The 26513-nt window shown below is 45.4% G+C and overlaps 1 protein-coding gene across 1 annotated transcript in view; it reads left to right on the forward strand.

The window, feature by feature from the left end:
- Positions 1-26513, forward strand: part of LOC115076603 (bifunctional heparan sulfate N-deacetylase/N-sulfotransferase 4-like) — a 287503-nt gene that overhangs the window by 53968 nt on the left and 207022 nt on the right. Inside the window, exons 4-5 of the mRNA XM_029578650.1 lie at positions 1690-1844; positions 22176-22361. Of these exons, the coding sequence (XP_029434510.1) occupies positions 1690-1844; positions 22176-22361 (341 nt within the window). The remainder of the gene's footprint in view (positions 1-1689; positions 1845-22175; positions 22362-26513) is intronic.

Raw genomic sequence — 26513 nt, forward strand, 5'->3', positions numbered from 1 at the left:
GGGGGATTGTAGTAAATTAAATTTAAATGGCTGGGACGGGGTTTTTTTGGGGAAATGAATACATATGTAACTAATGAACAGATCGGGGTCCCCCGAGAATGGATGCAACGGATTTGGGTCCCGACGAATACTAATACCGAATTAGACGAATCCGTCCCTGCTGCACATCCCTATTAAACAGTCAAAGGCAGGAAGCTGAATTCATCTATCCACGGTAAGAAAATGAAATTATCAGGTAAGTAGTAATTTCTCATTTCCTAACATGTGAATAGATGAATTCAGGACCAGTGAGATGTACCCAAGCTACTCCTGAATAGGGTGGGAGGCTGCCCGCATTCCAGTCAACACCGCACATGCAAAGGCTGCATCCTCCCAGGCTTGCACATCCAGATGATAAAACTTAAGAACATAAGAACATGCCATACTGGGTCAGACCAAGGATCCATCAAGCCCAGCATCCTGTTTCCAACAGTGGCCAATCCAGGCCATAAGAACCTGGCAAGTACCCAAAAACTAAGTCTATTCCATGTTACCACTGCTAGTAATAGCAGTGGCTATTTTCTATTTGGAAAAGGTGCGCAAGGAAGACCACGTCACAGCTTGGCAAATGTCTACGGGAGACAACAATCTAATCTCGCCCATAACACTGCCTGATTCCTAGTGGAATGAGCCCTAACTGAGTAGGCAACAGCTTTTCATCATGCACGGACACGGCCTTGACCACCTCATTAATCCATTGAGCTATTGTAGCCCACGAAGCTTGTTTGCCCTGTTTTCCTCCACCATGAAGGACAAACAGATGATCCATCTTTCAGAAAGGTTTAGAATCCTCCGATACCTCACAATATGTCTCTTGACAACCAAGGGACGCAACAGGTGATATTCTTCCGCATTTCTTTCCTTAACCAAGGACAGCTAGGAAATGGACTGAGTCAAGTGAAAATACAAGACCACTTTAGGCAAGAATGAAGGAACAGTATGCAGCTATATTGCTCTTGGAGTCAACCGAATGAATGGCTAACAACAAGATAAGGCCTGTAGATCAGAAATTTGATGCGCAGAGCATATCACCACCGGAAACACTGTTTTCAAGGTCAATAACCACAAGGAAAGGCTACACATTGGTTGAAATTTAGGGCCCGCCAAGAAATCCAACACCAGGTTAAGATTCCACAAAGGAACTAGTAACCACAAGGGAGGATGAAGATGTTTCACTCCCTTCAAGAAACGAGCCAATTAGTGCATAATCCTCTATAGAACTTGTTGCAGGAAGATGTCATCAAGGTATAGCTTGGTTTAAGAGGGGTTTGGACAAGCTCCTAGAATAAAAGTCAGTAAGCAATTATTAGCCAGGTAAAATTGGGGAAAGCCACCCCTGGGAGTGAGGAAAAAGAAATGGATGTATTATTTGGGATATGCTGGGTATTTCCTAGAGATCAGGATTGGTAATTGTCGGAGGTAGGATGCTGTGCTTGATCAACCTTGGTCTGACTTTTCATGACACTTATGTTCTCGCTCAAAATTCACATTCTGAATATCACATCTCTCTCATCCACCATTCCCAATCTCCCACCCTCTTTTCTTCCTGACTGTTTCTCCCTTCCTATTGCTCTTTTTGCAGGGCGAGGAGGATGCAGGTGTAGAGCTGTTGCTGGGATCAGTGGATTTAATCATCTCGTTATTTTGCAGGGACAGAGGAGGAGGATGCAGGAGATGATCTGCTACTGGGATCAGTGGACGAGTTCTGGTGGTTTCCTCACATGTGGAGTCACATGCAGCCTCACCTCTTCCACAATGAGTCTTCACTGGTGGAGCAGATGATTCTCAACAAAGAATTTGCATTGGTGAGTTCTAATTTCTTTTATTATTATTTTTATGACCCATTGATCCTTGTGGTAATTACTGGGTTTTCTGGCTCCATTAATTCATTTGTCAATATTAGTTTTCAATCACAATTTTAATATACTTAGGAGTCGATATTGAAAAGATCTGGAGCCATAAACACCCTACCCCTGCCCCAAGCTGTGATGCCTTCCCTCCCACCAAGAAAATCCAGTCCCCACCAATAGATGATCCTACGCCAGAACCCCTCCAGAATCTCAGTCATTCATCCATTCAGAGGCAAGAGAGATGCAACTCCCCTGCTTCAACGGCAAGAGATAAAGGGGAGTTAGACTCATACAGAAACCAACAAGGGCCCTGAGTGTTGCAGTTGGACACTGCTGGAGAGATAGTGGACCCTTGGGCCGGCCTACCTAGGGAGATAGGGTAGGCCGGGGGCGGAGCCACAAGCAGGAGGTGTTCACCCAGGAACCAGGGACCCCCCGGGAGGAGCCCGTAGGGCACCGGGTCCTCAGGACTCGGAATTGAGACAGAAAGTCCAGGGGCTGAGATAGACTTAGACCAGGACCAGAGCAAGCAAGAAGGATAGGAAGTCCAAGGTACCCGGAAGGCAGGGGACCGGCTGTACAGGACCGGGGGCCGGCTGAAGGCAGGGCAGCGGGCGGCTACGGAGTCTGTAGCAAACCGGAGGCTGAGGCAGGCTGTAGGCTGAAGCGGAGTTGGTAGCAAACCGCATGCTGAGGCAGGCTGTAGGCTGAAGCGGAGTCGGTGGCAAACCGGAGGCTGAAGCAGGCTGTAGGCTGAAGCGGAGTCGGTAGCAAACCGGATGCTGAAGCAGGCTGTAGGCTGAAGTGGAGTCGGAAGCAAACTGGAGTCGGGGCAGGCAGCAGGCAGAAGCGGAGTCAGAGGCAAACCGGAGTCGGAGGCAGGCAGCAGGCAGAAGCAGAGTCAGAGGCAAACCGGAGTCGGAGGCAGGCAGCAGGCAGAAGCGGAGTCGGAAGCAAACCGGAGTCGGAAGCAGGCAACGTGGAGACCACCAGGAACGCAACTAAGAACAACTATGGAGTTGTGAACCTCGTTGCAAGGCAATGAGAGAGAGTTTGAGTGCCGGTTATATCGGGACTTGGGCGTGACGTCAGCAGCACGGACGGGGCCAGGCTTCCGGGAGCTGAGCGCTCAAGACGGACGTCCTCGCGCGCGCGAGACTGAAGGGAAGCAGGCACGTAATGGCGGCCGCCATGTGGAGTGAGAGAAGCCCCCGGGGTCCGGGGGCTTCTCTCACTCCACTCCACTCGACCCCTATGTAAATTTTGCTCTTTCTTCTACACACCATCATCTCATCCATGCACTGAAACTCTGGTCTTTACTCTTTTATGAAAGAATAAATATTTAAACCTATCTACAAGGTCAAACTGTTCTGAGGTGCCATCACTTAGAATGCCTTAGCTCTATTATATGTCAACCGCATCTCCTGAAATATTGGAATCTTTAATAAGTCCCCTTGACTCAAGTGGAGTTCACAATTTGCCACATTCTGCTCTGTCTGGTGGATAAATACCTCACACACACACACACAATGGGGCCGATGCAATACAGTGCGCTCAGCTGAGCACATTGTTTAAGCTGCAGTTGGACGCGGGTTGTGTAGGCACTACCTAATCCCTTTAGGAAATAAGGGGATTAGCGCCTCCACAACGTGCGTCCAACGTGCGGTGAAACTAATAGCGCTCATCACATGCAAATGCATGTGATGAGCGCTATTAGTTATTCACTCCCAATGCAAAAAGATAAATGTGCGACCAATAAGCACATTTTTCATTCAGAAATTAACGCCTGCCCGGAGCAGGCATTAATTGCTGTGCATCCCCAAATGTTGTACAGAAAAGCAGAAAATACTGCTTTTCTGTACATCCTTCGACTTAATATTGTTGCAATATTAAGCAGGAGGAACAAAATCTTTTTAAAAGTTTTTAAAAAAAAGTTTCTAAAAAAGTGCAGTCGGTCAGATTCAGGAAACGGATGCATAGTTAGCAAGCATCCATTTCCCAAACCCCTGGCTGTGCGCCAATAAATGTAGTGTCTGTTTTCCTAACTGGCAGACGGGTAACCGCGCGTGGGTTCCCACTGTCAAGGAGGTGCTAGGGGTGCACAAACCCTAATTTGAATATTGCATGGCAGCCCCAGGAGAGGTGCCCGGGGGCGCGCTACGAAAGAGGGCGCTGAACTTTCAATACGATTCTTTTGCATCGACCCCTATGTAAATTTTGCTCTTTCTGATACTGAGAGAGCCAGTAAAATAATAGAACTACCATTACCTTTTATAAAATCTGCATCTTATGGGTCAGTTTATCCAGCAAACCAATGTATAAAGCATTACAATAATCAATAATTTATTGCCAATGAATGCATAACAATTATTTAAATGTTTGTTGTTCCAGGGCTCCACACTAATTTTGACTAGGACTGTTGATCTTTTTTCTAATTTAATTTTATTTGCTTTGAAAAATATTTTAAAAAATGGAACATTCTGAAACTGAGCCTTTGTGAATGAATGAACACACACGTGGCCTGTATGCAACAGGGCTCACCGAATGGCATGCGGACACCTTGCAATTAGTGCATTTTGCTTGACATAATTTTTTCTGGGTTTTGCTGAGCCTCGGCTTTTGATTGTGGGTGCACATTCCCATTTCTTTTTTGACATATTCTGAAGGGGCATAAAATAATGTATAACCTGGGCTTTCCTCACCCTTTTCTCTTTCTCCTTTCCTCAGTCCCCAAGGTGTGGGTCCTTTCTGTGGGGTGAAGGCTAACCTTCTTGGCCCAGGCAGTGGTGCTCTTCTGTGTGTGTGTCTTACTATAGCACTTTGGGGAAGGCAGGACTCACTGGATGGATGTTCACATTAAAGTTTACTGTAATTCTGTTAGGTTACTGTGGGACCTTAGGTGATAGCATCCAACTACCACAGGTGGAAACTCGCCACTTGAATCCAACCATTTACTTTGGGTACTGACGGCAGGCAGGGATTCAGAAGTCTCAGTATAGGGGCGGATCCGATAAACAGATGACTGGTCAGCAGTGGCAAGCAGCAAGTCCAAGAGCCAGGCACAAGGTGAAAGCCGATGGCAAGCAGCAAATCCAGGAGCCAAGCGGAGGCTGAAGGCAGGCAGCAAACAGCAAGTCCAGAAGGTTGAATAGTTCAGCTCAGTTACTCACCTTGGAAAGATGTTGAGGTAGTGTGATTTGGTTTGATTAAGTACCAACATTTGTTAATCAAGAGAGCAGTGAGTCACGCTGGCTGACTAACTAACGGGCCGATTCAGTAAAGTCCATGGGAGAGTGGGCAAACGCCCACTCTTCCGGCGCGCGCACAGGCCACTCACCTGTACGCGCGATCCAATATTTAAATTAGGCCCGGTGGTAGAAACGGGCAAAAGGAGGTGCTAGGGACACTAGCGCGTCCCTAGTGCCTCTTTTTGGCCCGGAGCGGCGGCTGTCAGCGGGTTTGACAGCCGACGCTCAATTTTGCAGGCGTCGGTTCTCGAGCCCGCTGACAGCCACGGGCTCGGAAACCGGACGCCAGCAAAATTGAGCGTCCGGTTTTTGACCCGAAAGCCACGGGTCGACTTCAAATTTTTTTTTCTTTTTTTTTTTTACTTTTTTTACCCTTCAGGACCTCCGACTTAATATTGCCATGATATTAAGTCAGAGGGTGCACAGAAAAGCAGTTTTTACTGCTTTTCTGTGCACTTTCCCGGTGCCCAAAGAAATTAGCGCCTACCTTTGGGTAGGCGCTAATTTCTGAAAGTAAAATGTGCGGGGTGGCTGCACATTTTACTTACTGAATCGCGCGGGAATACCTAATAGGTTCCAATAATAAGAAAAGTAGTCCAAGTGCCTGTAACTAAAAACTCACCTGAGCTAAAAAATTCTAACTTATCCCTATCAATTAAAAAGCAGAATGAAAATACAAACAAAAAACAAACTTTGAAATGTTTGTATGCTAATGCCAGAAGTCTAAGAAGTAAGATGGAAGAATTAGAATGTATAGCGGTGAATGATGACATAGACTTAATTGGCATCTCAGAGACATGGTGGAAGGAGGATAACCAATGGGACAGTGCTATACCGGGGTACAAATTATATCGCAATGACAGAGAGGAGCACCCGGGAGGCGGTGTGGCACTTTATGTTTATAGTACAGGTGAATAAGAAGTAAGATGGGAGAATTAGAAGGTATAGCAGTGAATGATGACATAGACTTAATTGGAATCTCAGAGACATGGTGGAAGGAGGACAACCAATGGGAGATACCAAGGTACAATTATATCACGATGATAGGGTGGATCAACTTGGTGCAGGAGTGGGTGTGCTTTATGTCCAGGATGGCATATAGTCCAATAGGATAAAGATCCTGAAGGAGACCAAATGCACAGTTAGGTCCTTATGGGTGTAAATTCCATGTGTGATGGGGAAGAGTATAGTGGTGATGGTATACTAATGTCCACCTGGCCAATATGAACAGACAGATGAGAAATTAGGGAAGCTAACAAATTTGGCAGTGCAGTAATTATGGTAGATTTCAATTACTGCAGTATTGACTGGTAACTAACATCAGGACATGCTGGAGAGATAAAGTTTCTAGAAGAAATACAGGACTGCTAGATGGAGTAGATGGTCCTGGAGCTGATGACAGGGGGAACCATTTTGGATATAAATTTTTAGTATAACTTAGAATTTGGTGCAAGAGGTAATGGTAAGGGGCTACCTGGTAACAGTGACTATAGTGTAATTAAATTTGACTTAATGAGTAGGAGGACAATAAGTCTTCTACTCTAGCGTTAAACTTCCAAAAGGGAGTCTTTGATAAAATGAGAATAATAGTTAATAAAAACTGAAAGGTGAAGCTTTAAATGTTAAACGTTTACATTAGCTGTGATCAACTTAGAAGCCCACTTAAGATGTATTCCACACATTAGAAGAGTGGTAGGGTAGGGAATTGGGTCCAAAGGCCGGCTACAGGTTGTTTTAATGACTTTACTGGCTGTATTTTGAATATAGCCAGTTAAGTTTAAAGTCATCCTGGGACACATACCCAGATAACTTTACATTTAACTGGCACATTCAAATATAGCTGTTGCGTCTGTCGGTCTCAGACGGCTTTGACCTTTCTTCCTTCTCTCTCCTCAAGCCTTGGGAAGATGGTTGATGCTGCGTCTTCATGCCGCTCTCTCCATTGTTGCCGGATCGGCAACGGTGATGGTGTTCACCATGATTTTCCTGAGGGCCTCCTAGGGTGCGCGTGCGCATGCCACCCACGTCTATATCCACGTCATGGCAGGAACCTCAGGGGCATCCCTTCCGAGTATTTAGCCTGCTCTTCGTTTGCTAACAAACAGGTCGATACTCTAAGGCCACGGTAAAAAGAGTGCGGCAGTGCCCGGCGCACCCTCGTTCCCTGCACGCACAGTTCTCTTCACCTACCGCTCGATACTCTCTTCTAATTGCATGCAAATGCATGCCGCGGCTGCGAAGTGTTAGGGAAGCGTTAGGCCCGCGCAAGCCATTTTACTGTATAGAGCGCCTATACAGTAACCTGGGTGCTCGGGCCTAACGCTTCACGGCCACGCTGGTATCTGTCATTTCAAATGTCATTTGAAATGACAGATACCAGGAAGTCGGGATTGCCGTCCCCTCTCCCCTCCTCCCGAAGCAAAAAAAAAGTGAAAAACAAAGTTGTGAGAGAGAGAGGAGAGAGGACGGCAATCCTACGCTCGGCAACTTACTTTTGCAGCCCCCCTCCGGACATCGTGGCTTCCCCCGTGCCAGTTCCCCTTCCCCTCCTCCCGAAGCAGGGCGCGAAAAGCGCGAAGCGCCTTACTTTTGCAGCCCCCTCCGGACATCGGACGACCTCTCCTGCCTCCAGCTGCTCGCGAAGATGGACGCCTGCACGGCCGCTGAAGACGTGATGTCACGACGTTTGGCGTCAGGCATGTGACGTCACATCTTCAGCGGCCGTGTGTTACGCTTGGGCTCCGGTCAGGAGTCGTGAACACCACCCAGCAGGGTGGCTCCAGGTGGAGAGAGACAGGAATGGCTAGAAACAGTGTCTGGTTCCAGGCTGGGTCAGGGCAGGCGGCAAGTAGCAGTGTCTGGGTTCAGGCTGGGTCAGGGCAGGCGGCAAGTAGCAGTGTCTGGGTTCAGGCTGGGTCAGGGCAAGGCAGGTCAGAAGGCCCGTAGGCCACACACAGACAGAAGACCCGTAGGCCACACACACACAGAAGACCCGTAGGCCACACACCGTAAGCAGGGCAAGGCAGGTCAGAAGGCCCGTAGGCCACACACACACATGGAAGGCCCATAGGCCACACACCGTAGTCAGGGCAAGGCAGGTCAGAAGGCCCGTAGGCCACACACACACACACAGAAGGCCCGTAGGCCACACACCGTAAGCAGAGCAGGCAGGTCAGAAGGCCCGTAGGCCACACATACACACGGAAGGCCCGTAGGCCACACACACACACACAGAATGCCCGTAGGCCACACACCGTAAGCAGAGCAGGCAGGTCAGAAGGCCCGTAGGCCACACATACACAGAAGGCCCATAGGCCACACACCGTAAGCAGAGCAGGCAGGTCAGAAGGCCCGTAGGCCACACATACACACGGAAGGCCCGTAGACCACACACCGTAGTCAGGGCAAGGCAGGTCAGAAGGCCCGTAGGCCACACACACACACACAGAAGGCCCGTAGGCCACACACCGTAAGCAGAGCAGGCAGGTCAGAAGGCCCGTAGGCCACACATACACAGAAGGCCCGTAGGCCACACACCGTAAGCAGAGCAGGCAGGTCAGAAAGCCCGTAGGCCACACATACACACGGAAGGCCCGTAGGCCACACACCGTAGTCAGGGCAAGGCAGGTCAGAAGGCCCGTAGGCCACACACACACACACAGAAGGCCCGTAGGCCACACACCGTAAGCAGAGCAGGCAGGTCAGAAGGCCCGTAGGCCACACATACACAGAAGGCCCGTAGGCCACACACCGTAAGCAGAGCAGGCAGGTCAGAAGGCCCGTAGGCCACACACACAGAAGGCCCGTAGGCCACACACCGTAAGCAGAGCAGGCAGGTCAGAAGGCCCGTAGGCCAGGTAAGAAAAGCGAGGAAGAAGGCCCGAAGGCCGCGCAAGGCAAGGAAAGGCCCGAAGGCCGCGCAGGGCAAGGAAAGGCCCGAAGGCCGCGCAGGGCAAGGCAAGGAAAGGAAAGGCCCGAAGGCCGCGCAAGGCTAGAGCAGGGAGCCCAGGTGAGCTCGATGCCGAAGCACCGAGGGAACTGTCAGGCAGGGTTATAAGGTTCCCCCGTGCCAGTTCCCCCTCCCCTCCTCCCAAAGCAGGCTGCTTTTCGCACCCTGCTTTGGGAGGAGGGGAGGGGGAACTGGCACGGGGGAAGCCACGATGTCCGGAGGAGGGGGGCTGCAAAAGTAAGTCGCCGAGCGTAGGATTGCCGTCCTCTCCCCCCTCTCTCTCTCTCTCGCAACTTTTTTTTTTCGCTTTTTTTTTTCTTCGGGAGGAGGGGGGAGGACTGGGGCTGCCCCGGAGGCCAGCATCCATGGACGCGGCCAGGGCAGGTGAGAGGGGGCTGGGGGAAAGCTTGCCGTCTACCCTTACCCCTGCCTCTAATGCAGGGGTAGGGGTAGGCGGTAAGTTAGCAGGTTAAACGCGGGGCAAAATGGCAGCGATAGTCGGGGCGCGCGTTACAGTATCGGAGGGGAATAGCTAATTCGTTCATTTACATATCATATACACGCTGCGTGCGGAAAGGGTTATGCGTCTGTTTTAAGAAACGCTAAGGACGCGTTGAAACTGGAGACTATATCGCTGGATCGCCTTACGCGTCCGAATTGTGCGCTCCCAGCACGTTACAGACGGGAAATCTTCAACCGCACGTTACAGTATCGACCTGATACTGAGTTAGCAAGGATTGGATTGGATTGCCTCCGGTCTAAGCTGCTCTGTCGCTTCCTAGCTGCCGCAGGAAGCTCTCTGCCCTTTGGGGTATTTCTACTCTAACCTGTGTACCCGCTCCTCAGGGGCCCTTCTGCTCTATTTCAGGTGCCTATCTTGGGATATCGGGTACTCTATATTCTGGGTCTACATCCGGGGCCTGTCCCTGCTACCCCGCGCTGCCATTCACCTACTCGAGTGTGAGACTGGTGTCCGCTGCTGAGGACCTCTGGACTACTTCTACTGGGTTACCTTCACTGCTGCCCACTCCCCGGGCAGTACCATCGAGCTGTATAATAAATACAACTTCTCTGTGTCTGTGTGTATAGAATCTAGCCTAGTACTGCGGTTCCTTATAGGGCTCCTCCCCATGGGAGTGGCCATCACCGCAGTACCCAAGAATCCACTCCAACACCTCATAACCATAACAAATTGCTAACTCCATGGATTCGGCTCAGTTCTCCGCTTTGCAGGCCATTCCGGGCCTGGCCCAGCGAATCTCTGAACAACAGAATTCGCTAGACAACTTGACTGTTGCCTTTAATCAATTACACACACAGATGAATGCACTGGCTGCCGCAGGTAAAGAAGTTACACTGCCAGAAGTGACGGTCAAATCTACAGTGCCTCTATCTGCTCCGACACGCTTCGCAGTTGAAGTTTGGAAATGTAGATGATTTATTAATCAATGTTGCATGCACTTTTCCCTGCAACCTAACCATTTTCCTACAGCGTATGCCAAGACCACCTATATCCTTTCGTATCTGGATGGAAGAGCGCTGGCTTGGGCCTCACCGCTGTGGAAGCGCAATGACCCTATCCTGAATGATCTTGCCGGGTTTCTTGAACTGTTTAAGTCAGTATTTGATGACCCTACCTGGTACTCGATAACAGGATCAGCTTTGGTTCATCTCAAACAAGGTAACAAACCTTTTCCAGACTTCACCATAGAATTCAAGACGTTAACTTCTGAATTACATTGGGACCCTAAGTGCCTGAAAACCCTATTTTTCGAAGGTCTGAACTCCCGTTTGAAAGATGAACTGGTTACTCGTGAGATGCCTGAGACCTTAGCACAACTGATGAAGTTGGCAGCCAAGATTGATCACCGACTTTGTGACAAGGTTCAAGAGGTCAAGAGTTCCAGAAGACCACTTCAGGGAGAGATTCGTGTCAAGTCTGTACCCAGGCCTACACTCCCAGGGCCTGTTGCTGGTGAAAAAGAACCAATGCAATTAGGCCGCAGTCATTTGACCTCTAAAGAGAGACGATATTTGGGAGGATTCTTCTTAGGTCTAACTGCACCCTCTCCACTCTCTCTCGCAGTATCTTTAATCTGTAGGCCTTTGGAATACCAGACCCTTTCCTTAGTAGATTCTGGGGCAGGGGAGAAATTTCATTTTGAAACGTCTAGTGGAACATTTGCGGATCCCTACCACTACTAGGACGCCTCCGTTACTATTGTCCTCTATTCATGGAGAGCCCTTACCAGGTGAAGTAACCCTGCTTACAGAACCAGTGAGCTTGTGAACCAATGCTTTTCATACAGAGACTATTTCCTTCTTTGTGCAAGAGAAGGCCATGCACTCTTTTGTACTTGGGCTACCGTGGCTGCAGAAACACTTGCCACAATTCAACTGGACCACGTTGGAGCCTTCACGTTGGGGTCCATATTGTCATGGCAAATGCTTAATGGAAGTCTCTCCAATACCATGCATGCCAACTACCCCGTTGTTGCCTGGGTTGCCGCCGCAATATGCATCTTACCAAGATGTATTCTCAAAAGAAGCTGCTGATGTGTTGCCTCCACACAGATCATACGACTGCACGATTAATTTGAAGCCAAATAGGAAACCATCCAAAGGAAGGGTCTACCCCCTCTCCATAGTGGAGAATAAGGCGATGTTAGAGTACATCCAGGAGAATCTTAAGAAAGGCTTCATAAGACCTTCTAAGTCTCCTGCCGGCGCAGGATTTTTCTTCGTGGGGAAAAAGGACGGAACGTTACGTCCATGCATTGTCTATAGAGGTTTGAATGAGATCACCATAAAGGACCGCTACCCTTTCCCACTCATCTCAGAGCTATTCGATAGGTTACAGGGAGCCAATATATTTTCCAAACTTGACCTCAAAGGAGCATATAATTTAGTTCGCATTTGTTCTGGCGATGAATGGAAGACCGCTTTTAATACCCAGGATGGACACTTTGAATACCTGGTGATGCCCTTCGGTTTGTGCAACGCCCCAGCTGTCTTCCAAAACATGATGAATGATATTCTGCGTGACTTACTCTACCAATGTGTCATTGTCTACTTAGACGATATCTTGATATTTTCTCAGGACCTGCCATCCCATCAAGAAGATGTCAAAAGAGATCTGCAGGGACTTTGTGAGAACCACTTCGACGCCAAATTGACTAAATGTGAATTTCATAAAGAATCCGTGCCCTTCTTAGGTTACATTGTCTCAAACAAAGGCTTCCAAATGGATCCTCAGAAGCTTGAGAGTATTCAAAAATGGCCTCAACCCACTGGCCTAAAGGCTCTAAGATGATTTTTGGGATTTACCAAGTACTACCGGACCTTTATTAAAAATTACTCGGGATCGTGAGGAGAGCGACGTTTACCTTACAGCTGATCGAGCCCGAGGGTAGGAGAGTGCTGCCCGAACGGAGCCTGAAACCATCTACAGCTGTGATTTCTTTTCCTGTTGACGCCGGAGGGGCGTGTACTAGGGGCGAACCTGGAAGTCCTGCCTACTTAAGAGAGCCTGCAGCGATACCTCTCTGGATCGTGAGGAGAGCGGACGTTTACCTTACAGCTGATCGAGCCCGAGGGTAGGAGAGTGCTGCCCGAACGGAGCCTGAAACCATCTACAGCTGTGATTTCTTTTCCTGTTGACGCCGGAGGGGCGTGTACTAGGGGCGAACCCGGAAGTCCTGCCTACTTAAGAGAGCCTGCAGCGATACCTCTCTGGATCGTGAGGAGAGCGGACGTTTACCTTACAGCTGATCGAGCCCGAGGGTAGGAGAGTGCTGCCCGAACGGAGCCTGAAACCATCTACAGCTGTGATTTCTTTACCTGTTGATGCCGGAGGGGCGTGTACTAGGGGCGAACCCGGAAGTCCTGCCTACTTAAGAGAATCTACAGCGGCGCGCAGTCGACGCCGGCGCGCTGCTTAAGCCGCGCGCGCTAAAGGGGCGCGCAGTTTGAGAAGGGCTTAGCCGGGCTTCGCCGAGATTCGCCGGGATAAGCTAATGTAGCTGTACTGGATTTATTTCCTGTTTTATTGACTACGGATACAGACCCCTGGTGCAACGGTGCTCCTCCAGGTAGGATTGAATCTATTCTATCTCTCCTCACGATCTCCTAAGTGGATCCTTCTTTAATTAAATATATACATCGAACCTCCAACACAAGTTTGTCCTTGAATAGATTTCTGGATTATAATTAATCAAAATGCCACACACGAAAAGGAAGGCGAAAATAAAGCCTTCGAGTGATGTGGCTGATATTGTTACGGGACAAAAAACTGTGCTGGAATGGCTAGACCCATCGAATACCCCGGTAGGGCAGGCCGCTGGAGGGATAGCACTGGAACGGAGTGCTACCTCCCTGGCCACTGAAATATCATTGAGCCCCGGGGCGCCGGTTCCTCCATCTCCACCCGGGAAAGGGGAAGGATTCTCCCCAATAAACCCGAATGGTTTATCAGAGGAAAATGCGAGCTCTGTGGATTTTAGAGAGGGAATGGAAAAACAAATTGAGAAAAAGAACCCCATTGACCAGGAAAAACGGGATGAATACTCATTGGAAAAGTTGGAAAACTTTACACAAATACCGAGGGAGTTTAGTACACCAAGAAATGTTGACTCTCTCAGTAGTAATAAAGAAAAGATTGAAGTGATAATCAAAATGGATACTTTGCCAAGTAAACCTGTAAATGTAACATTAGAAAGCTTATGGAATTACATGGAAAAGCTAGACGTTTCATTAAATAAATTGACAGAAGTAGCCATTAAAACTTCTAATTCACTGGCTCAACATACAACAGAGTTGGGAAAACAAAGAGAAGAAATGAAAGTCATGGATAAAAGGATACTCCAGGTTGAAAAAATTCAATGTCATCAGATGGTAAAGGAGAATGTAGTAGATTTAAGACTGGAAAATTTAGAAAACACAGTTAGATCTCTAAATTTAAGAATTAATAACTTCCCAGTGATAAGAAAAATGGATTCTATTGAGTTGTTTAAGAGCTACTTAAATCAAGTTTTAAAAATACCTGAGAAATGTATGCCAGTAATTGTTAAAGCTTTCTATTTGGGAGTAAGAAAAAAGAAAGAATCTGTTTTAGAACATCAAGGAAAAAATGGTAAAGAGATAGAAGTTGGGGAAAATTCCATAGATTTATCTGACCTCCTACAAAAATCTCAGGAGGAAATTGAAATAAAAACAAGGGAAACCCTTTTAGTGCAATTCGCATTTGCTTCAGACAGGGACAACATAATGAGATCTTTCTTTCGTAATAGACTCCTAACTTTTTATGGTCAAAAGGTGTGGGTTTTCCCAGACCTTGTTAAGAACACTCAAATTCGTAGGAAGAGTTTCCTACAATATAGGAAAACAGTGCAAGATAAAGGGGGAAACTTTATATTGAAATACCCCTGTAAATGCATTATTAAATTGGAAGGGAAAATTTATGTATTCCATGATCCACAGGGTCTCAAAGACCTCCTCGTGATTAATGACCAGCAAGATAAGAATTAGGTCTTAGAAAGATGTATATTTTCATAGTTATGTTTTTTTTTTTTTTCCTTTTCACCGTTCATAATTTTGAAGGTTTCCACTTTATTGCCTTAAAATATCTTGAATGAATGAAAGATAAAAGATGTTTCAAGAAATAATAATTTGATATGTATTTAATTCTGACATTCAAGACAATTTTCTGATGTAAGTTTGTTTATTGTATTAAAGATGAAAGCAATAAATAAAGAATTAAAAAAAAAAAAAATTACTCTTCATTGACTGTTCCATTAATAGCAATGACTAAGAAAGGAGCCAACACTGTTACTTTGTCTATGGAAGCTGTGACTGCATTCCAGAAGTTAAAAGATGTCTTTCAAAGCAAACCATATCTCTGCCATCCAGACCCTACAAGACCCTTCATTGTGGAGGTCGATGTCTCTGATGTGGGTGTAGGGGCCATGCTAAGCCAGACCGGTATTTCAAAGATCTTACACCCCTGTTCATTCTTTTCCCGATGCTTCTCACCAGTAGAGAAGAACTACGGCATTGGAATTAAAGAACTGTTGGCAATAAAAGTGGCATTTGAAGAATGGCGCCCCTGGCTTGAAGGTGCACAACATCAGATTATTGTTTACACTGATCACAAAAATCTGGAGTACCTCCATCACGGTCAACGACACCTCAACCACATAGACAGGTGAGGTGGTCCCTGTTCTTCAACAGATTTGACTTTTTGCTGAAATATCGCCCTGGTGAAAAGAATGTCAAAGCAGACGCATTTTCTTGCTCTTTTCTCTCAGAGGATGTACCTGATGAACCCCAGCATATTACTGACCCGAAGAGAGTGGTTCTCACAGCTACACATCCGGTACCCCCGGACAAGACCATTGTACCCTGCAATCTAAGAAAGAAATTGCTAAGATGGGCTCATGATTCTAAACTGGCCGGACACCCTGGTCAATGACGAACACTGGCCAAGCTACAAAAGCCACACCACAAAAACTTCCACCCAAAAACATATCTATTTCACCAACCATAAAAAATAACAGATGAAACACCACCACAACCACTCCCCCACACAAATCTACCCCCAAAACTACCCACAACTCCAATTCAAACAAAGATGGCCTCAACGCCCAACAAGACCCCTCCTGAAAGACACCGATATTTAATCAATATCCCCTTCAAGAAATCTATAAAAAACATGTTATATCTTTCATTCTTCCTAATAAACGCACAAGCCCTAACTAAATAATTCATGCTCTTATCAGATATCATACAGGAAAAAACCTTGACTTCATCGCCGTCACTGAAACCTGGTTTAAAAATACTGAACAAGTAATCACAAAACAACTAAATAACAATGAATACGACCTATTTTCAATTCCCCGGAAATCCCGCAGAGGAGGAGGATTACTACTAATCATAAAAAACATTTCACAATGAAACCGAACCCACACACAATCCTGCAACAATATTAAGTAACCATCTTCGACTCAGAAAACATGAAAATCTGCATAGTATACTGCCCCCCCCCCCCAAACTTCTAAACAATGACATATCCCCACTCCTAGAATTCTTCATAACAAACATCAGCACGAAGAAACCTACAATTATACTAGGAAATTTCAACCTCCACATGGACAGTAGCCCCCGATCTCAAAACTGCCAAACCTTGCTTGACGTACTATCTATTTAATATTTACTATCTATTTAATATTTACGTTCTTATGTTCAATGGAAACCGACCTGATTTGATATGTGTATCGAGAATGTCTGTATATAAAAATTCTAAATAAATAAATAAATAAATCTACTTTAAATCTCACACAACTGGTTAACAACCCAACTCATAAAGCGGGTCACACCCTGTGTCTGATATTCACAAACGACTTCTCAAACACATCAATATCGTATACACCAGTCCCATGGTCCGACTAAAACAAACGAAACATACTCCTTCAAATACCGACATCCTCCAGCAAGAACTCAGAAAACAAGTAATAAATCTGGATCTTTCCAACATAAACAACGCCACCAAATCATGGCACAAACTCACAGCTGAAACTGCCAACAACATAAACCCTGAAAGAACAAAACATATAAAAAACAACAGAGAGAAAACAAACCCCTGGTTCAACACCCAACTAAGAGACTCAAAATCCACCCTAAGGAAAAAAGAAAAAGAATGGCTAAAAAATAAATCCCCACTAACATTGGAAAGGTATCGCACATATCTTGCCACATATAAAAAAAATGATTAACACTAAGCAAGATTACTATAGCAATAAAATAAAAACTCCACTAACAACTCCAAATCCCTCTATAACATAGTGAACAACTTAATATCAGAAAACAACAACCCCACTTCACAAACCAAAAACTTAAGCCAAGAACTTTCTCTGTTCTTCAAAAACAAAATCAGCAGAATAACGGGAAACATAAACAAATCCACTATCCTAAATGACCAGATTACCTTCAAAAACATAATACCCTGGTCCAATTTCGACCCCATATTGACCACTGAAACAGAGAAACTATTAAGAAAACTTATCCCAGCCTGCCACGATCTGGACACAATTCCAACTCGTGCCCTAAAAGAAATTGCACAAAGCATTGCTCCATCCATCATGGCTATCATAAATAAATTTCTCGAAGAAGGTGAACTACCAGATATATTAAAAATTGCAACTATTAAACCAATAATAAAAAAAAGAACCTCAATCCAAATGACTTGAATAACTACCGCCCAATATCAAATTTACCACTGCTAGCTAAAATGACAGAGAAAGCTGCTCTGAAACAACTCAATGAGCATCTCGAAACCAACAACATCTTAAACCCAGCCCAACACGGCTTCAGAAAAAATCACAGCACAGAAACCTTGCTACTCAACTTATCAAACTCAATAATAAGAGGCTTTGACAACAATCTAAGATACATCCTCATATTACTCAACCTCTCAGCAGCATTTGACATGGTAGACCATAAAAGCCTTATAAACAGACTTACTGACATCGGTCTTTCAGGCAAAACTCTCAAATGGTTCACATCCTTCCTTAAAAACAGATATTTCAAAGTTAACATCAACAACCACTCCTCAGATGCCACACCTCTTGAAACCGGAGTGCCACAAGGCTCTGCTCTCTCTGCCACACTTTTTAATATATACTTCCTACCACTCTGCCAACTCCTCACAAGTCTCAGCGCCACATACTACATGTACGCCGACGATATACAATTAATCATTCCAATAACAACCACCATCGAAGATACAATGAAACTCTCGGCCTCCTACCTAGACACCATAAGAAACATGCTAAACCTCATGAAGCTATATCTAAACATGGACAAAACCAAATGTATTCTACTAGAAAGAAAAAACTCAGGATTAAACACAAATCATTCCATAAAAATCGACAACACATGCATCAAATTAAAAGACAATGTGAGAGATCTTGGAATATGGCTAGACCCAGAACTTAACCTCAAAAAGCACATCTCAACCAAAATTAAACAAGGCTTCCACAAATTACAAATCCTCAAACAACTAAAACCACTACTGTACCACCCCAATTTCAGAACTGTTCTACAATCACTTATATTCACCAGCTTCGACTATTGCAACTCTCTATTGTTAGGACTACCCAAAGCCTCTATCCGACCACTCCAGCTACTGCAAAACGCCTCAGCCAGAATCTTCACCGGGCACAAAAAATCCGATCACATCACTCCTGTGCTAAACAGTCTACACTGGCTACCTGTAGAAAAGAGAATCTAATACAGAGAGAACAGAGAGGAGGCTGGTAACTACAGACCGGTTAGCCTCACTTCAGTGGTGGGAAAAGTAATGGAGTCACTGTTGAAAGAGAGAATAGTGAACTATCTACAGTCCGGAGAATTGCTGGACCAGAGGCAGCATGGATTCACCAGGGGAAGATCCTGTCAGACAAATCTGATTGACTTTTTTGACTGGGTAACCAAGGAATTGGATCAAGGAAGAGCGCTCGATGTCATCTACTTAGATTTCAACAAAGCTTTTGATACGGTTCCGCACAGGAGACTGGTGAATAAATCGACAAGCTTAGGAGTGAGTGCCGAGTTGGTGACCTGGATTGCAAACTGGTTGACGGACAGAAGACAATGTGTGATGGTAAATGGAACTCTCTCTGAAGAGAGAGCGGTTTTAAGTGGTGTACCGCAAGGTTCGGTGTTGGGACCGGTCCTGTTCAATATCTTTGTGAGCGACATTGCGGACGGGATAGAAGGTAAGATTTGTCTTTTTGCGAACGACACTAAGATCTGCAACAGAGTGGACACGCCGGAAGGAGTGGAGAGAAAGAGACGGGATTTAAGGAAACTGGAAGAGTGGTCGAAGATATGGCAGCTGAGATTCAATACCAAGAAGTGCAAAGTCATGCATATGGGGAGTGGAAATCAGAATGAACTGTATTCGATGAGGGGGGGGAAAGGCTGATGTGCACGGAGCAGGAGAGGGACCTAGGGGTTATAGTGTCTAATGATATGAAGTCTGTGAAACAATGTGACAAGGCGATAGCAATAACCAGAAGAATGCTGGGCTGCATAGAGAGAGGAATATCGAGTAAGAAAAGGGAAGTGATTAACCACTTGTACAGGTCCTTGGTGAGGCCTCACCTGGAGTACTGTGTTCAGTTCTGGAGACCCTATCTACAAAGAGACAGAGACAAGATGGAAGCGGTACAGAGAAGTGCGACCAGAAAGGTGGAGGGTCTTCATCGGATGTCATATGAAGAGAGATTGAAGAATCTAAATATGTACACCCTGGAGGAAAGGAGGAGCAGGGGTGATATGATTCAGACCTTCAGATACTTGAAAAACTTTAACGATCTGCTGATTTTTTTCCGTCAGAAAAAAATCAGCAGAACCAGAGGTCACGAGCTGAGGCTCCAGGGAGGAAGACTAAGGACCAATGTCAGGAAATATTTCTTCACAGAGAGAGTGGTGGATGCCTGGAATGCCCTTCCGGAGGAAGTGGTGAAGTCCAAAACTGTGAAGGACTTCAAAGGGGCGTGGGATAAACACTGTGGATCCATCAGGTCTAGAGGAAGTGTATAAAGAGGAGGCAGCAAAACACTGCACGGAGCGGCAGTAGCCACAGAGGCATTCACGGAGCGGGATGCCAGTGGCCAGTGGTTGGTGTTCCACCTTCACGGAGCGGAAGGATGGAGGGCTGCCATCTCCAAATTAAATTAAAAAAAACAAAAAACAGGGGTGGGCAAGAGTATGTAAAATTAACGAAGAGTTCATAAGCTATAGGTATTACCAACTATTAGGCTTATTCAATATTTGTTGATAGATAATGTGGCTTTCAATGCATACTTCACTTTCAATACATATCCAACATAGCTCTCTGCTTCAACAGCAGGGGAGAAGAAAAACTAATATTTCATGCATATCCAGCATAGCTCTCTGCTTCTACGGCAGGGGAGAAGTAAAACTAATAGTTCACGCTTATCCAGCATAGCTCTCTGCTTCAACAGCAGGGGAGAAGAAAAACAACCAATAAGGGCTGAATAACATAGTCTGGGTAAACAAATAAGTATGGGTGTAGCTTGCTTATTGCGGCGGTTACTTCCCCTAACTAATCAAGCTTGTTATGTCACTTGGATGCAGCTCCATCACTGCTCTCTGCATTAATGGTGGGGGTGAAAGGGAAATAGAACCAAAGGTTACTAGGAGCCAAGAGAAACAGATAAGTATGAGAAAAAAAGAAGTGTGAAGCTTGCTGGGCAGACTGGATGGGCCGATTGGTCTTCTTCTGCCGTCATTTCTATGTTTCTATAATACAAAACACTAACCATCTTACACAGTACAATATACAACAGTGAAGGAACATGCCTAAACAAAATTATCAAGAAACACGTATCCCAATGCAATACAAGAACCACTAGCAAATTGTAACTAGACATACCATCAATCTCAACCACCAAACATTCCAATGTTAGAAACAGAGCCATCTCCATAGCTGGTCCTCAACTCTAGAACTCACTGCCAAAACAACTAAGATCACAAAACAACACCAAAACATTTAAAAAAGAACTCAAAACATGCTTTTCAAACAAGCCTTTAAAATCCACGCGTGTATCTCTGGGTTTTGCCACACACAACCCTTTTAAAATCCACCTCTCAGGACTCTGTCATTTCAGCTTTCCACATGAAGCAACATCTACTTCTATTCACCCTGTTAATATGGGATAACTCTTTTAGTAGAGGCCCGGTAGGGCTTTCCAAGGTTTGCCAAGAAATGTTACCCACATAACCTTTTCAAGGATATTCAGTGGCACATTTATCCCATGTAATATTCCTGATGACTTATATGGATAACTTTAGCTGCATAAATTGTCTGTTAGAGGCCAATAGTCAGAAAAGTACCTAAGTGTCCAATTTGCCTGCACCAAGTAATCTTTAAATGATTTACTTTTTGAATAACCCCAAACTGAACTGATGTATGATTTTTAGTACATTGTAAGAGGATCTTGTAAGCCTTTTTTGCTTTGGTTGCTGTCTGAAAGACCACAGAAGCGTGGCTGATAACCTGCCCTTAGTGCTCCCTTGCATCAAATCAGTCAATGGGGTTACAGGTAAAGCTCAGTGCAGGTTAAACTGTCTGAGCTCCAGGCGGCTATTTTGGCTGAGGATGGAGTTTGGCTGGACCACAACAATTTTCAAACTGTTCTAAAAGCCTTCATTCTCACCGGCATTGACCACTAAAATTATGTTGGCCTTCCTCAGAGTTCACTCAGATCATTACAATTAGCACAGAATTCTCCTCACTAACACGCAAATTTGGGAATACATTCAGGAATCCCTTTACTAGCCACCAGACAAATGACAACCTCTTACACAACATAACTAGTCCCTAGATGAGTTCAATCCTACATTTTTATGTACCAACAAGAAATGTCAGATCAGCTTCTCGACACTCCAGCTGCAAAACATAGCAAACTTACTGTCATGCAAGAGCGAGCTTTTTACATTGCAGGACCAACAATCTGGAACTCAATCCTGCGTGAAATTTGATCCATTTCAAACCATAAAAAAATTCAATTTACTCAGGAGCACTAAATGTTAACTTCAGCTTTGTTTTCTGCAGAGTGATATTGATATTATTGCCTGCTGTTTGTTATCTTCATATTGTGCAAGTTATCGACCTTTGCAGGGCGCAGGATAAAAGTAATGAGAAACAAATGCAGGGATGAGAATAGCAGCAGTGGTTTGAAGACGCAAAGCAGATACCTCTCTCCCCTCAAGTCTTTTGATGAAAGTGAGAAGTGGAACCATGACTTAATTCTCCTTTTCCTCAGCTATTACCAGGGTTACAAGGTATATTTTGCACTAAGTAAGCATGCTTCATTAAATGAAAAGCAATTCATTTACAATACATTACTAGCAGAAAATAATCATTGTCAGTTTTGTGGTTCTCATTCTATAACTTTCTTACTTATATATAGATGCTGAAAGAAAGGTCATCAGTCAGTAAAGGGGAGTGGCCTGCTTCTTGTGCCCTGTATTCAGGAAGCTCTTTCTACCTTGTTATTGCAGGAACACGGCATTCCGACTGACACGGGGTACGCCGTGGCCCCCCATCACTCTGGGGTCTACCCTGTCCATATGCAGCTGTATGAAGCATGGAAGAAGGTCTGGGGGATCCGGGTCACCAGCACAGAAGAGTATCCACATCTGAAGCCGGCTCACTACCGGCGTGGCTTTATCCATGGGGGAATCATGGTAAGCTGCTAGGGACATACACAAATGGAGCAGCACTGTGACACCACTACAGCTTAATCCTCATAGCAAGTATGTGGGCAAATCACCATTACACTGCCATACCACTGTTATGCCACCATAATATTACTACAGATGTAACCACAATGGAACCATGGAAGTATGCCAGCATCACTCTGCCACACCATTATTGCTAAATACAAAGAGAGAACATGGGGGTATACCAGAGACACAATGCCAGACCACCATAGAGGATCCATGGAGGTATACCTGCATCACACTGATACATGACTAAAATATCCCCATAACACCAGTACAGCATTATCCATAGAGGATCCATGGAGGTATACCAGCATCACACTGACACATGACTAAAATATCCCCATAACACCAGTACAGCATTATTCATAGAGGATTCATGGAGGTATACCAGCATCATACTGCCACATGACTAAAATATCCCCATAACACCAGTACAGCATTATCCATAGAGGATCCATGGAGGTATACCAGCATCATACTGCCACATGACTAAAATATCCCCATAACACCAGTACAGCATTATCCATAGAGGATCCATAGAGGTTTACCTGCATCACTCTGACACATGACTAAAATACCACCAGTATACCACCAGCATCACAGTGTGGTGATTACCACTCTTAACCAATAAGCCTCCATACCACTGATGCAACTCCATTATTGCTCTCTGCTTAAACGCAGGGGGAAAATAGGAAAAGGGGGATTAGGGTCATACAGCAACCAACAAAGACATTGAATTTTATGGTCTGAGAAAACAAATAAACATTTGGGTTTCTTGCTGTTGTTACTATCCTTAACCAATAAGCCTGATACTTTGGATGCACCTCCAACTTTGTTTGCTGTCTACTTTAACGGGAAGAAGTAATGAGGGTTTGAACTCAGTCAGCAACCAACAAGGCCCTGACTTTGAAGGTTTAGGAAATTATGTATGGGGGTGACCTGTATGGCGCGGCAGATGCTACCATTATGGGGGTGACCTGTATGGCACGGCAGATGCTACCATTATGGGGTGACATGTTTGGCGTGGCAGCTGCTACCATTATGGGGGTGACCTGTATGGCACGGCAGATGCTACCATTATGGGGTAACATGTTTGGCGCGGCAGATGTTACCATTAAGGGGGGTGACCTGTATGGCACGGCAGATGCTACCATTATGGGGGTGACCTGTATGGCACGGCAGATGTTACCATTATGGGGGTGATCTGTATGGCACGGCAGATGCTACCATTATGGGGGTGACCTGTATGGCACGGCAGATGTTACCATTATGGGGGTGATCTGTATGGCACGGCAGATGCTACCATTATGGGGGTGACCTGTATGGCGCGGCAGATGCTACCATTATGGGGTGACATGTTTGGCGTGGCAGCTGCTACCATTATGGGGGTGACCTGTATGGCACGGCAGATGCTACCATTATGGGGGTGACCTGTTTGGCGGGCAGATGCTACCGTAAGCTTACTGGGCAAACTGGATGGACAATTTGATGCTTTTCTGCCATCATTTATATGTTTCTATATATGTTCAGTAATTTTGTTCTTTATAATCATTTTTCCTTGCACTGATGTTTGTCTCACTGATTTGTAATTTCCTGGATTACACCTTGATTCCTTTTTTTAAAGAACTGGCATTAGATTGGCCATCCTTCAGTCTTCAGGCACTGTAAGTGATTTTAATGGTAGTATATAGATTACTGATAGCAGTTCTGCAATTTCATTTTTCAGTTCTTTCAGTACTCTGGGATTATGTACTATCTGGTCAAGGTCATTTGTTACTCTTTAGTTTTTCAGTATTCTCTAGTACATCTTCCAGGCTCACTGAGATTTGTTTCATTTCTTCTGAATCACTTCTGGCATCAGTATACTACATCACATTGCCAAACAATAGCACCACAACACCAGTATAGCTTTATTCACAGAGGAATTGTGAGCATTACACTGCTATACCAGTGTAAAACTGGAAGGACATGATCCACAGAGAATTCATGACATGTTCAATAGGGGAGTCCATCAGTGTAACAGCAGTGCAATATCACAGAACAGCTTTATGTATAGGAAAATCTTGGAATACATAACCCCCAAAAGCAAACACATCCCCACCACCATGTTCTGTTCCCCATCAGAAATGAATTGTAATTTAAAAATTTATAAACTGCTTTCCTGACTATATGTAACAACAATGCAGTGTTTGATGAAAACACAGAAAGTGAAAGGAACTGCCCCCCCACAAACCAGCCAATTCCCCCTTCAACGTGTCCCCTCCTTCTCCAGACCCTCTCACCTGTATACAAAGACATCAAGGCAACAGGGATCCCCGGTTACCCTTGCTCTGCCAGAACAAAAATTAAAAATGTTGATGACTGACCTGAGAATCCCTTTTGCCATGAGTTCGTAGGGTAAATGAAAAAGTGCCATTTAGCAGTGGCGTTGCCACGGGTGGGACTGGGTGGGCAGTTGCCCACCCAACCAGAAGAAGTGTTTCGGAGCAATATCCTCGTAGGATCCGTTCCCCGCTGACCCAGCTGCTCCCCGGTCCTCCTCGCCCGGCCAGAACGCAGCAGGACAGCTGGAGTCAGCGGCGCCCGCATGCTCTCTTCTTCCCACCCCCCGCGGCCCGGAAAGCGGAAGTGGTGAGCAGCGAGTGCGTGCGCGGGAAAGAAGAGACTATGCTAGTGTGGTCAGCGTGGGCCAAAGAATGTGCAGCGCGGCTTCGGAGGAGAAATGAAGAAGAGTGGTCAACCCCCCTCCGCCGATGGGACTCCTCCTCCGCGAGGGCTGAAAGTGAAGGAGGTTGCTGCTGCCTTTAGGGTTGGACGTGGAGGAGGAGGCTGCTGCCGCTAGTTCGGGGGGGGGGGGGGGGTGGAGTGAGTGAATGAGTAAGCATGTGTGTGTGAGATAGCATGTATGTGAATGATTGAGAGCTGGTTTAGGTGAGGGAGTATGTGATTGAGAACCTGTGTGTAAATGAGAGAAAGAGAGAGAGCATGTGTGTCTGTGTGTGATTGAGAGCCTGTGTGTAAATGAGAGAGAGAGAGAGAGCAATTGTGTCTGTGTGTGATTGAGAGCTGGTTTAGGTGAGAAAGCATGTGAGTATATGATTGAGAGCCTGTGTGTAAATGAGAGAGAGAGAGCATGTGTGTGATTGAGAGCTGGTTTAGGTGAGAAAGCATGTGAGTATATGATTGAGAGCCTGTGTGTTAATGAGAGAAAGAGAGAGAGCATGTTTGTAAGCATGTGAATGACAGTCTGTGTGTAAATGTGTAATTAAGAGCCTATATAAGTGAGGGAGAAAAAGCATGTGTATATGTGAGTGACTGAGCGCCAGTGTGTGAGAGAGAGAGGAGAAAGTTCCAAGCAAACAACCCCTCCTCCTGCTAATTCAGAACAATCTCAGGACACCTGGATATCAAACATTCCCAGGTCTGCAGAGCAAAAAATGTTTGTATCCTTATTATTTTCATTACTGGGTCTTTGTGTCTGCTATTTGAAATATTTTATTGGTATCTAGACATTTTTATATGTTTTTTTAATTATTGGATATTCCACTCATCCGCTGTTTTGAAATAACCTGTTCTTTTTCTTAGTACAGTTTTACTGCTACTGATTTTATATTTCTTGATTTGTTTTATAAGGATGGGTGATGTTTCTTTTTTCCTTTGTTACACTGCATACAGAGACTCTGGCTTGTTGCGGTTTCCAGTTCAGTTTTTGTCTGCATGCTTCTTGTTATGCGTTTTGGTCTCTTTATTCTATGTTAGGTGAGGGTCAGCACGTGATTCAGGTGAGGTTTTCTGCTGGCGTGTAGTTTCTCTGTAGGGCTCTATAGCAGCCTGACTTGGTCCGTTTTCCTAATAGGAGATGTATTGGTGTCTTAAGGCCTGGTGTAATATTTTCAGTGCTGCCTTTTCTTAGGTAAGGTGGTTACTGTTTAAGTGCTGGAAATTGATGCTGTTTTGGTGTGGGATGTTTACTATTTTTGCAATTTCTGTTCAGACAGAATATGTATCTTTCTTTGTGTCATTCTTAACAATAAAAATAATACTGGACCTTTATTTTTTATTTCCGCCGTGAATTGTAATGAGCAGTGTGTCACACATGTGAGCGTGGTCTGT

This window comes from Rhinatrema bivittatum, chromosome 1 (genome assembly GCF_901001135.1).
Source record: "Rhinatrema bivittatum chromosome 1, aRhiBiv1.1, whole genome shotgun sequence".
In the NCBI taxonomy this organism is placed as follows: domain Eukaryota; kingdom Metazoa; phylum Chordata; class Amphibia; order Gymnophiona; family Rhinatrematidae; genus Rhinatrema; species Rhinatrema bivittatum.